General features: G+C 34.4%; 1 protein-coding gene and 1 pseudogene across 1 annotated transcript in view; both read right to left on the reverse strand.

Annotated features, from left to right (window-relative positions):
* NARS2 (asparaginyl-tRNA synthetase 2, mitochondrial) overlaps positions 1-13,269 on the reverse strand; it is a 170,117-nt gene that overhangs the window by 111,008 nt on the left and 45,840 nt on the right. The window contains exon 6 of the mRNA XM_044668187.1: positions 2,688-2,782. Coding sequence (XP_044524122.1) covers positions 2,688-2,782 — 95 coding nt within the window. The remainder of the gene's footprint in view (positions 1-2,687; positions 2,783-13,269) is intronic.
* Positions 635-1,189, reverse strand: LOC123239074 (annotated as a pseudogene).

A 13,269-nucleotide genomic window follows, 5' to 3' on the forward strand; every position in this document is an offset into this window, starting at 1 on the left:
CTAAAAACTCAAATTTAAATTCTTAAAGATTAATTCTTAATATGCCCCCTAAATTCTTAAGTTCTTTCTTTTGACAACTGGTCCCACATACCATAATATTCAAACATTTCTTTTTAATCACTGAAGGCAGAAACAATAAAACATTATGAAAAACCTGAACTTTTACTAAACCTTGGTTAAGACAAACACTTTAATCAGTTATGCATCTTTATTTTGATGTTATGACATTTGATTCTAGGAACAATCTTGGAATAAATCAGTGTATTTATTCCAATAGTGTAGTTCACAATCATTAAATGAATAAATTTGGTAATATAATATTAACAATTATGTGACCAGAATCTGGAAGCAAGTTTTATTATAGAAGTTCAGGGGTAGTTGGAAAGTGGACATGTAGCAGAAAGTCTTCAAAGGAGAAAATTATGATCATGCTACCCACTTAATGAGACATCTGCTACTTTTGGCTCCAACACTACTGGCTGGAAGAAGTGCTAGTCCTGATAAACTGTGCCAGTGATCTTTATGACAATATAAAGAATCCTGTTATTTTTTCATACTAAATGTAAATAGACCAAAATTGATTTTACAAATTAACTTGGAGAACTTTTGCTGTGTCCTCTGATTCATTCAGTTCTCACAGTACAAGCTTTAAAGTGACTGCTGCATGTATTGTGGAACCTTTCATGTGCTCCCAGTTTCCTATAATGTATGTAGGCTAGTAAGGGTTAGTCCTGCCAGATCACCTCCTGCTACTCCACGAAGACCACCTGGACATTTATATAACATTCCTGTCATGGTCTCAGCTGCTAATATATTGATGTCATCTTTTGTACCTCATGTTTCTTCTATGACAACACCAAATGCACTGTAGAGCAGAGCCCGAGTCTGAAGTATTAGACCATGATGCTCTTTGCCTGGCTACCATGTTCAAAATCTACATTTCTTGGCTTGGACCAGGACATTTTTTGTGTTTCCTTAGCCCAGTCTTAAACCATTCATTGCTCCAAAAGCAGCTCCTGTTATATAGCATTCTCCAATGATAAGAAAGGCTAGTTCAGACCTGTCCTGGGTTTTATTGGCTCCCATGGGTAAAACAGACTCATCTCTGTTTTGTATATACAGGACCCACATTAAAATATGGAGTCAGAGGACTCATACCAGTAAGAGGGACTCTAGCGAGATCTGCATTTGATTAACTCAGCCTGCTAATGCTCTCACTGAAGAACCCTGCCTGGCTTCCTGAACTCATGTCACATGGACCATCATAACATTCTGACTTTTGCCTTAGGTGGTGGTGATTGAAGCTTCCTGGAGTAAATATTAATATAAGTTCCAGGATCTTATATTCATAAGAGGCTACAATTCATATCCTGATTCCTAAGTCTAGTTTTCAATTTGATTTAAAAATAATTACTTTGTAACTAATATAATGGGAAGCATTTGGTTTTCAACTATGCCACACATTTTTTCAAAACATTAATTCTGTTTGATTTCTTGGGTAGTGCACTTGTTCCACTTAATGTCTCTCTGTCTCTCTCATTAAAGGGTTAAAACTCAATCTAATTGGTTCAGTTATATTTGAAAGAAAATATAAATACATACTGCAACACTGATACTTGCAGGTAACCTTAAAAAAAGTCATAAAACTTTCTTTATATCAGTCACTTACCTTTACAGATGGGAGTTTTAAAAAAAAGTAATCATAAACTATCTCTGGAGAACTAGAGCTAACAATCACATAACTGAAATATGAGAATGGATGGCAATACAATAAGTCATAGAAATAACACCTGGGACTTTTAGTTGGACTGCAAATTAAATTTGAGTAAACTGGCAGCCCAAACTGCTAATGTAATCTTGGTTCCACTGAAGAATGTATAGGGTCCAGAATAAAGGAGTCTTTTTGGACTACATCCAAACTCTTATGTTTAATTTGGGTGGGGGGGTTACATTTTTGGACAGGCACTGACAAACTGTGGACTCTCCAGGATGATTAATGGGGCAGTAAGACATGTCACAGATAAAAAACATATACACATACACACAACTTAGGGATGTTTAACTCAGGGGGAAGTGGGAGTGGGGGGATAGGGAAGGGGAATGGGAAATAAGCTTCTTCCATGTATTCAATAATCTGAATAGCTATGACATGGAAGAAGAGTTGGATTTGTTGTTTTATCTCAGAAGAAACAGGGGGCAATGAATGGAGACTGCAGATACAATGATTTGGGCTAAGTATAAGGAAGAAATTCCTAAGAATTAAACTTGTTCAAAACTGGAATATGTTGCATCAGGAAGGAATGAATTAGAGAGGAAGCTGAAAGACCATAATTTGGGATATTTGTAAAGAACATTTTTGCTTATATATACTAGATGCAGTCTGAGGTCCTTTTAAATCTAAGACTATGTGATTGTTAAAGAGGAAAATCAAGGAATTGCTTGCATTAATATTTTAGCTGAAAAATGAAATTCTCTACTAAAAAGGGAATCTCAAGTAAGCCAAGATGTTTCATCATTCATTCAAACTTTGAAATTTAGGAGAAGCAATATAATAAATTCCAAAAGCCTCATTCTAATATTCAGGAACGTCTGGAGAGAAGAAACAATGTTTTCACTCCCATTCACACCACAATCAACTACTACTAAAAAGTCTACTAAAAGCAGACAAAATACAGAAAGTTCTGTACCCTGACATCACTTCAAGATGAAGCTGTGCTGAAACAGTCAAGAAGGCAGGAACATCAAAGAAATTCTTCCCTGGTTCTTTTACTTTGCTGGATCGCTATAATTCAAAAACATAGAAAACACAAAATTATTAAAAGGCCCTATTTTGATTTTCATTTTAAATCATTCAATCACTGAAAAACATTTTAAGGCAACAAAATTTTCCATGTAAGACCACAAGAGTGATAAGAGCACAATCATCAATCACAGAGAACCTAAGTTAGAATCCCTGATCTACTACCTATGTGACTTTGGACAGCCTTGAAGATATCATCCAATTCTAAGTCTATAATACTATGCATATGGAGAATATCTACGAACAACAAAAAATCCAAACATTTAGGATCACAAAATCTTAGCTCTAGAAGAGAACTAAAGGATTATCCAAGCTTGCTGTCTCATTTTACAGAAGAGAAAACAGGTTTTATTGGACCCAGGGCTTTAGAGAAAGTGCTAGATTTAAAGTTACAGCTCTGTCATTTCTTGTGACTTTAACTAGATCATTTCCCTGGAATGGGTCTCAGATTCCTTAGTTGTAAAATAAGGTGGTTGAACTTGATAATTCCTATGGTCTTTTCCACTTTAGATTCTATCAAAATAAACAGAGAGAACATGCCTGTATCACAAAATAAGTGTCTCCCTTAAAAAGCTTGCTATTGATTGAGAGCAATTTAGAGAATGAACAGGAGTGTCTTATAATAGCTCTTCTTTGGAACCATGCTTATACTTTGCACTGCAATATTCACTTTATTTTGTTGATTCTCTTTCCTTATATATAGCTGTATTTCAATTTAATTCAAGTTAACAAACATATACTAAGCAACTTTTATGTGCCAGGCACTGTGCTAAGAGCTAGCATACAAAAAGAGGCAAAAAACAGTCTACCCTAAAGAACCTTACAATCTAAAGTAGTCACTATGTATATTATTTTCTTGGCTCTGTTTACTTCCCTCTGTGTCATTTAATGAAGAGCTTTCCATGTTTCACTGTATTCATCTTATTTGTCATTTCTTATAGCACAATAATATTCCATTACATTCAGGAAAAGCAATTTGTTCATCCATTCCCCAATCAATGGGCATCCACTTTCTTTCCAAGTCTTTGCTATCACAAAAAGTACTCCTATAAATATTTAAGTGTATATGAAGGCTTTTGGCTTCCCTGGAGAATAAGTCTAGCAGTAAAATCTCCAGGTCAAAGTCTTCTTTCATGACATGAGAAATCTGAACATTTGTATTGCATGACAACACTGTAAAAATCTATAGGAGATTTTTTACTGTCTGAGGATTGGGGGAGGGAAGGGAAGGAGGGAGAGAATGTGGACTGAAAAAGGTCAGAAAACTTTTTTTTAATTGTTTCTATATATAATTGAAAAGAAAAAGGAATAGATGCCTCCACCCAAAGAGTTAATAGGTGAAATCCAAGTTGTCATAATAATACAAAAAAATGCTGTCAGTAACTATTATTTAGATAGGTACAAATTAAAACAGCTCTGAAGTACCATCTGATACCCAACATATTTGCAAAGTTTAGAAAAAAGGAAAATGATAAATGTTGGATAGAATGTGGGAAAGCAGTTCTTTAATGTACTGCTGGTAAAGATGTGAACTGGTCCAACCATTTTGGTAAACAACTTGGAACTATGGCAATTAAAAACTATTAAACTGTGCATGCCTTTTGATTCAGCAGCACCACTACTAAATCTATACATGTACTCCAAAAAAGATTAAAGAGGAAAAAAGGACTCATATACAAAAATATTTACAGAAATTTTTGGGGTTACTAAAAATTGGGAACTGAAAGGATTTACATCAATTGGGAAATGACTGAATAAATTATGGATGGAATACTACTGTGCTGTAAGAAATGAAGATGATTTCAAAAAACCTGGGAAGACATACAAACTGATGTAGAGTGAAGTGAGCAGAACCAGAAGAAGAATTTATAGAACAAGTAATCTTACAATGAACAACTCTGAACAAAAAAGCCTTAGGAACTCTGATAAACACAATGACCAAGCATAATTCTAAAGGACTCATGATGAAGCATGTTATTCACTTCCAGAGAAAGAAGTGACAGTCATAGAGTGCAGGTTACAACATATTTTCTTTTCCTTCTTTCTTTTTTATTTTTTGGAAACAGCTAATAGGGGAATTTGTTTCATAATGAGCTTTGGGTTTTGTTTTGTTTTTGCTTTCTTAGTGGGTAAAAAAGAGAGGAGAGAGAGCATTTGGAACTGAAAATGAAATAAAGTTGAATTAAAAAAAAATAAATGAAAGAATTAAGTGGGGGTAGGTGGGAAGAGATGATTATACAGCTATATCCCAAAGAAGAGATATAAGAAAGCACTTCTCACTTTTTTTGTGGAGGCGAGAAACTAGGGGAGTGGAACATTGTATATATTAGCCTTTTTCAAGAAGTTGGTTGGTTTTCCTAAACTATTTTTTTTTTCCTCTTTTGTATTTTTTTTGTTGTAAGGTACAACTTTCTGGGAGTATGACAAGAAAGAATTGGGAATTTTAGGTGATGTAGAAAACAAAGACATTAATAAAATTTTGTTTTATGAAAGAGTTAACAGATTTATTTGAAATATAAAGTTACCTCAAACTCTGCAAAATAAAAACTTAAAACATTTGTAATTTAATGAATTTACACAGTTGTCATATGATCTAGAGTTAGAAGTGGGCTTGAAGATTATCAAGACTATTACCCTCCTTTTACAGTAGAAACTGAGACTCAAAGAAGCTAAAATGAATTCCTCACTATCATAGCATGAGTAAGTTTCAGAGCTAGAATTTTAAATCCATATGTTGTGTCTCTAAATCAAAGGGTCTCTCCATTATACCACATTGCCTCTAAGTTCTAAAAATATTTTAAATTGTGTTTTGTGAAGCATTTAAGGATAGATTCAAAATATTCAATTTAAACAATTCACTTGAGTTGGCTTGAAGAAGTTAGGTGGGGGGCCAGCTGGGTGGCTAAGTGGATTGAAAGCCAGGCCTAGAGGCGGGAGGTCCTAGGTTCAATTCTGGCCTCAGACACTTCCTAGCTGTGTGACCCTGGGCAAGTCATTTGACCCCCATTGCCTAGCCCTTACCACTCTTCTGCCTTGGAGCCAATACACAGTACTGACTCCAAGACGAAAGGGAAGGGTTTAACAAAAAGAAGTTAGGTGGCACAGTGGATAGAGTGCTAGACATGATGTCAGGAAGACCTAAGTTCAAATCCTTCTTCAGATACTAGTTGTGTCACCCTGAGCAAATTATTTAAACCTCCTTCAGCATCAGTGTCCTCATTTGCAATATGAGGATACAGTACCTACCACAGGATAGCTGTAAGGATCAGATGGGATAACATATGGGAAACTGTTTTTCAAATGTTGACGTGCTTTATAAATGCTAGCTGTCACTTTCATCATCATCATCATCATCATCATCATCATCATCATCATCATTTATACTTTTCATTTCTTCTCCTCCAAAAAAACCCTTATATTTTATGACTATCTTAAAAAAAAAAACTATAGAACTAAAGTTTTTTTGTAAATATGCTAGGTGAGCTTCTTCTGGGAAAAATTTGCTTTATATTAATGGAAAAATAGTTAAGAGAATCACAGAATCTTAGTAATGGAGGAGTTATCATTTTTTCAGTGATGATTTACAAATTTATAATCCAGTTATTGTTTTTTTTTCCTGAATCATCAAATGCTTATAAGACAATTCAAAGTGGACTTCCAATGCGCACCTCAAATTCAGTATGTTCAAAATAGAGTTCATTATCTCTTCCCTGAAAACCTACCAACTCTTTTTCATCAGCTTATTCCTATTCAGGTTCATATCTTCAATTTCATTCAGGACTCCTCAATCTTTCTTGCTCTCTATATTTAATTAGCTGACAAATCTAGACTGTCTCTTTTCATATCATGTATAGGCTGTCCTCCCTATCCAGAATGCACTCTATTTTTAACTTTACTTCTTAGAATTATTTAGTGTCCCTTCAAGGCTCAGCTCAAATGTCATCTTCTGTATAAAGCCTCTCCTGAACACCTAGCTATTTGTGTGCAATCCCCACATTATCTTGTATTTATTTTATATTTACCTAAATATGCACATATTGTCTCCCCCAATTAAACTGTAAACTCCTTTCCAGTAGGAATTGTTTCCTTTTGTCTACAGGTACCCAATACCTAGTAGAGACTAGAACTTAGTAGGTAATTAATAAATCTTTACTGAGTAACTAAAAAACTCCCACTTGAAGCATTAAAGGGCAAAACCTGCTGAATTTTGTTATATATACAATATTGTAAGAATGAATAAGATCTACAACGACATCTCAAAACATTCAATCCCAGGTTTCTATTTATGAAAAATTTTTACCATGAATAAAAAAGTTAATTCTTCTCAATTTATTATTATTCTTTAAATGTATAAAGAAGTTTGTTTTCATATATTATTTCTCATACCAAAATGGATATATTTATGAAATGGAAGAAATGTGTCAAGGATTTAGAGGAGATCCTCTAAGTCACAAAGAATGGGAAAGCAGAAACTATGTACTCAGCTAGGAAATTTGTTTCAATTTAATAATAGCTCATATTTATATAGTATCTTCTTACCCATGAAGTAGAAAGTATTATGCCCCTATTATAGATGAAGAAATTATAAGTTAGAGAAATTGAATAACTTGCAACACTATTAGTGTTTCATTCAGCTGGGATTCAAACCTAGATCCTCTGATTCTAAATGCATTGATCTTTCCATTGATCTATTAATAGAATAATTTGTAATTCAAAGATTATTGTGTTCTTCATGACAAATCATCCCACGTAAGGTTTCTTAATCCCATGATACAATATTTAAAGTAATGTTCTGTGATCTGAGGTCCACATAATTACTTCTTGGTTTCCTCACTTGCCCTGTCAAAGTCATTTAAAAAATATTCTAGGCACTGCTGGCATTCTAAGCATTCACATTTCATCCCAAAAGGGACACTTCAAGGGGTATCTTTATGTCAATACAAATTCAACACCTACTCACTAAACTTTTAATATATCTGGTTGACAGAGGGGGAGATAGACAAGGTCAAAGGGAAATACAAATATGTGTGATAGTCTCTACCTTCAGCAGCAACAAACTTATTTAGAATCTACTTTGGGCAGAACACATGTGTTAGGCACTGGAAGGGACAGAAATTTCAGACAAGAGGTGGTCCTTTTCCTCAAGGAACTCAAAAGTCTTAGGGACATAAACAACACAAAATGAAAAAAGTAAAAAAAAAATGTTTTTCAATGTAATAAAGACAATCTGCAAATTTTTACCGAATGAAGAAATGAGAGAAAGCATTGTGAAGAAGGGGCATTTTAGTTGTCTTGAAAATAGGAATTCAAAAAGGAAACCATAAAATGGGCATTTCAGGTGTGAGGAACAATATAATGATAATGCAGAGTGAAGTATGTGAGCAAAGTACAAGCTTGAGAAGAGTCAAAGATAATTCTGAGGTTTTAAACATGGAAATTTTGGCAAAAAAAAAAAAACCAGTCAGAAACAGAGTAATGAATTCAATTTTAGACATACATGGCTGAAGGGGTGGTGAGACATTTGCATGGATGGTAGATCTGTAAGTCAGTTAGTCAGGAAACACTTATTAAGTGCTAGTCATTCTATTTGGTATTGTTCTAAATAAAAGTAAAAATTAATTTTAAAAAATGGAGGTTAAGAGTATGGCTCTGGAGTTAGTGTTACAATAAGATGAAAGATTTAGAAATGGAAGGAACCTAAAGATCGTCAAGTCCAATTATTTCATTTTTTAGAAAAGAAAATTGAAAGGTTAAGTGTCTTGTCTGTAATCACATGACTAAAGATTATTATTATCTTATTATCTTACTAATTTACCTTTGCCTAAAAAGTTGTCTGGCTTGTAATAGAAAAACTTCTCCCAGTAAAACAAGTTCCTTTCAGGTTGGGAAGGAATGTTTTGTTTCTGTTTTTGCATGCACCAGGGCATTGCACGTGGTAGGTGCTTAATAAACATTTGTTGAACTAAGTCAAGATTTTAAACATCTTGATGTAGAGTAGAAAACTATCCATTTCCTTTAAAACAACTGCTCAAATAAAAAAAAAAAAGCAAAAGGACCTATTTGTACAAAAATATTTATTTTATAGCAGCTTTTTTTTGAAATAACAAAGAATTAGAAATTGAGGCGATATCTATCAACTAGGAAATGGCTAAATAAGTTGTAGCATATGACTGTGATAGAATATTACTTTTCTATATGAAATGATGAGAGGAAGGATCTGAGGTTTCAGAAAAACATTGGAAAGACTTACTTGATCTGGCACAAAGTAAAGTGAGCAGCACTAGGAGAACAATGTATATAATAATGGCAATACTGTATGAGGATCAACTGTGAAACACTTAGCTTTTCTCAGCAATACAATGATCTAAGACAGTTCTCAAGGACTCATGATGGAAAATGCTAGCTACCTCCAGAGAAAGAACTGATAAGAGTTTTGGTCTTTGTTTTCTTTCACAATATAACTAATATGGTTTGCACGACTATACATATGTAACTTATAAAGTTGCTTACTAACTCAAAGAGGGAAGGGAGGAGGTAGGAAAGAAAAGAATTTGGAACTCAAAAAATTTTAAAACAAATGTAAAAAATTGTTTCTACATGCAATTGGGGAAAAACATAAACTATTTTAAAAGAGACTACTTTATTGCAGTTAAAACTCAGTTTGAAAATCAACAATATTAGAAGGAGGAAACAGGTTCAAATCCTCATAAAGGGATTTCTGGGTTAAGATGGCTACAGAGTAGAAGTAGAACTCTTACTCTTCTCACCATAGACCAATATATGATATCTCAAAAGGACAAAAAAACGAAGTTCAGATGAACAAAGGGACGCTACAATAGGGCGCAGCATTGAAGGTACGTGGGATCTGGGCATTTTCACACTATAAGAGGGTGAAATAGCTTCCACAAAAACACGAGTTGATCAACCCTCCCACACCCCTCCTACAGTGCCAGAGTTAGAGGCAGCGTGCCCAAATCAGGGTGAGCATGGGGCAATCTCTAGGTTCTTGGCAGCTGACTAAGAACACAAGGGATTTACCCTGAGCAGGTAGACTTGAGACCCCAGGAGGCTGAAAAATGCAGACCTTGGGCACAGAGATAGAGCAGAGAAGGGAGATGGGCAGTACACAGTAGAAGCTACGAAGACTCCAAAAAGTAACCGCAGGCAAAAACTGCTCCATAGCTCCATGCACAGAGAGCCTGCCCTCCTCACTCAGACTTCTGGCTAGGAAGGAAAAACCAGAATAGTGATGGCCAGTAATGCCTAAGAAATACAAACTTCAACCATCAAATGGAACAAGAGAAAGGCACTGACCCTGGATAATTTTTACGGATAAAAAATCCAGACCACAGAGGAGACAGCAGAGGAGGACAAACAAGTAAACACATCCAAATCTTCCCTCCAAAATGGAAATTGGTCAAAAGCTCTTGAAGAGTTCCAAGCTGAGATCATGAGAAAGGTGGAAGAGATTTGGCAAGAAAAGTGGGAAATAGTTCAAAAAGAAAATAACAGTTTAAAAGAAAAAATTTCGCACTTAGAAATTGAGGTTCAGAAATCAAATGAAATGATAAGCAAGTTGATGACCAGAAATCACCTGCTGGAAGGTATGAAAAGCAGGACAGACCAGATTCAAAAGGAAAATCAAAAGATTATAGTCGAAAACCAGACTTTAAAGACTAGAATTGGGCAAGTAGAAGCTAATGATCTCACAAGACAGCAAGAATTAATAAAGCAAAGTCAAAAGACTAACCAAATTGAAGGAAACATGAAATATCTCACTGAAAAAATGATTGACCAAGAAAACAGGTCTAGAAGAGACAATTTGAGAATCATTGATCTTAAAAAATCAGAAACAAAAAGGAACCTTGACATCATACTACAAGAAATTATCCAAGAAAACTGCCCTGATGTTTTTGAACAGGAGGGCAAAATAGACACTGAAAGAGCACATAGATCACCCTCTTCACTAAATCCTCAAAAGACAACCCCCAGGAATGTAACTGCCAAATTCAAGAGTTTCCAAGTTAAGGAGAAAATATTACAAGAAACCAGAAAGAGATAATTTATATATCAAGAAGCACCAATCAGGATTACATAGGATCTGGCAGCCTCCACACTAAAAGACCACAAAGCTTGGAATATGATATTCAGAAAGGCAAGAGAATTGGGTCTACAACCAAGGATCACCCACCCATCAAAACTGACTATATATTTCTAGGGGAAAGTATGGGCATTCAACAAAATAGAAGACTTTCGACTTTTAAGTATTTGTAAAGAAAAGAACTAAGCAGAAAGTCTGATATTCAAACACAAAAATCAAGAGAAACATGAAAAGATAAATAAGAGAGGGGAAAGAAAAAAAAGTTATGTTTTTTTTTAAAATTTTCTTCTTTAAGGGCTTCAATAAGATCAAATGATTTATATTCCTATATGGAAAATGTTATTTGTAACTCTGAAAATTTGTATTCACTATTATAGTAATTAGAGGAATTATTCATAGGGAGAGGTTAGGGTACTAAGTGGTCTAAGATGATATGCAAAATAAAAAGAAAAGAAAAGGGGTGGGAGAATAGAAGATGACACCAAGTGAAACTTGAAGGAATAAGAAAACTAGGATAATCTATACCATACAAAGAGGTGCATGGGAAGGGGAGGGGAAGAATACTATTATAAGAAGGAGAAGAAGAGAGTGTTAATAGGTAATAGTTAAACCTTACTCTCAGTGGAATCTATTCTGAGAGGGAAAAGCAGCTAGATCTATTGGAGTATCAAATTCTATCTTACCCTACAGGGAAAGTCAGAAGGGGAAAACGAAAGGGAGGGAGTAGGACAGGGAGTACAAAAAGGGAGGGAAAGAGAAGGGGGAGGGAATTTAATAGACTCTAAAAAAATAATAAGAGGAGAACAAAAAGGAAGGGGGCAGAAAGGGAAGTAAAAAAGGGTGAGGATTGGGGGACTGATTAAAAACAAACCACTGGTTTAAAAGGAAATAGCAAAAGAAGAAATGCCAGAACTAGGAGAGGATATCAAAATGTTGGGGCAGGTGACAATCATAATTCTGAATGTCAATGGGATGAACTCACCCATAAAACAGAAGCAAATAGCAGAGTGGATTAGAAACCCAAATCCTACCATATGTTGTCTACAAGAAACACACACGAGGCAGGTAGACACACAAAGGGTAAATGTAAAAAGCTGGAACAAAATCTATTGGACCTCAACTAAGAAAAGAAGGCAGGAGTTGTAATCATGATATCTGACAAAGCCAAAGTAAAAATAGATCTGATTAAAAGAGATAGGGAAGGTAATTATATCCTGATAAAAGGTAGTATAGACAATGAGGAAATATCAGCACTCAACATGTATGCACCAAATATCCAAATTTCTAAAGGAGAAACTGGCAGAGCTTAAGGATGAAATAGATAGTAAAAATATACTATTGGGCGACCTGAACCTTCCTCTATCAGATCGAGATAAATCAAACCAAAAAATAAATAAGAAAGCGGTAAGAGATGTGAATGAAATCTTAGAAAAAATTAGAGTTAATAGATGTGTGGAGAAAAATAAATAGGGACAAAAAAGGAATACACCTTCTTTTCAGCAGCACATGGTACATTCACAAAGATTGACCATGTACTAAGGCTTAGAAACATGGAAAACAATGCAAAAGAGCAGAAATAATAAATGCAACCTTTTCAGATCATAATGCAATAAAAACAATAATTAGTAAGGGTACATGGAGAGGCAAATCAAAAATTAATTGGAAATTAAATAATATGATTTTCTAATATCAGTTAGTTAAAGAACAAATCATAGAAACAATAATTTCATTGAAGAGAATGACAATGATGAGACATCCTACCAAAATCAAATCCTCAGGCCTAGAGACAGGAGGTCCTAGGTTCAAATCCGGCCTCAGACACTTCCTAGCTGTGTGACCCTGGGCAAGTCACTTGACCCCCATAGCCTACCCTTACCAATCTTCCACCTATAAGTCAATACACAAGAAGTTAAGGGTTTAAAAATTAAAAACAAAACAAAAACAAAACAAAAAAAACAAAAAAAATTAGATACAAAACCAAATCCTCATAAAAATCTTTTTTGGTTTCATTTTTATTGCAATTATTATTTGACTATCTATGATCATCCAATTAAGTCTATAATAACCACACTAGCCTGTCTTTATGTAACAATTTTATAGTTCATTACTTGATTATGATAACAAATAACTATTATTAATTATGCTTAAAGATATTAAAGTTTTTTTGCTCAGACATTTTTGTTCTTGGCTTTTAGTATGGAAGTAATTCTGTTTATTTTAATTTCACAGGACACCACTTCTATATGAATGGTTGTCTATTACTATTTTAGTGAATTGATTAGTAATCAGTGTAGCTAAATATATATTAGCCACTTGGAAATTGTTGAATGAATACACTAAATAATATTTTAATGGCCTGAAATAAACT

The sequence above is a fragment of the Gracilinanus agilis genome, chromosome 3 (assembly GCF_016433145.1).
Source record: "Gracilinanus agilis isolate LMUSP501 chromosome 3, AgileGrace, whole genome shotgun sequence".
Taxonomy (NCBI): Eukaryota; Metazoa; Chordata; class Mammalia; order Didelphimorphia; family Didelphidae; genus Gracilinanus; species Gracilinanus agilis.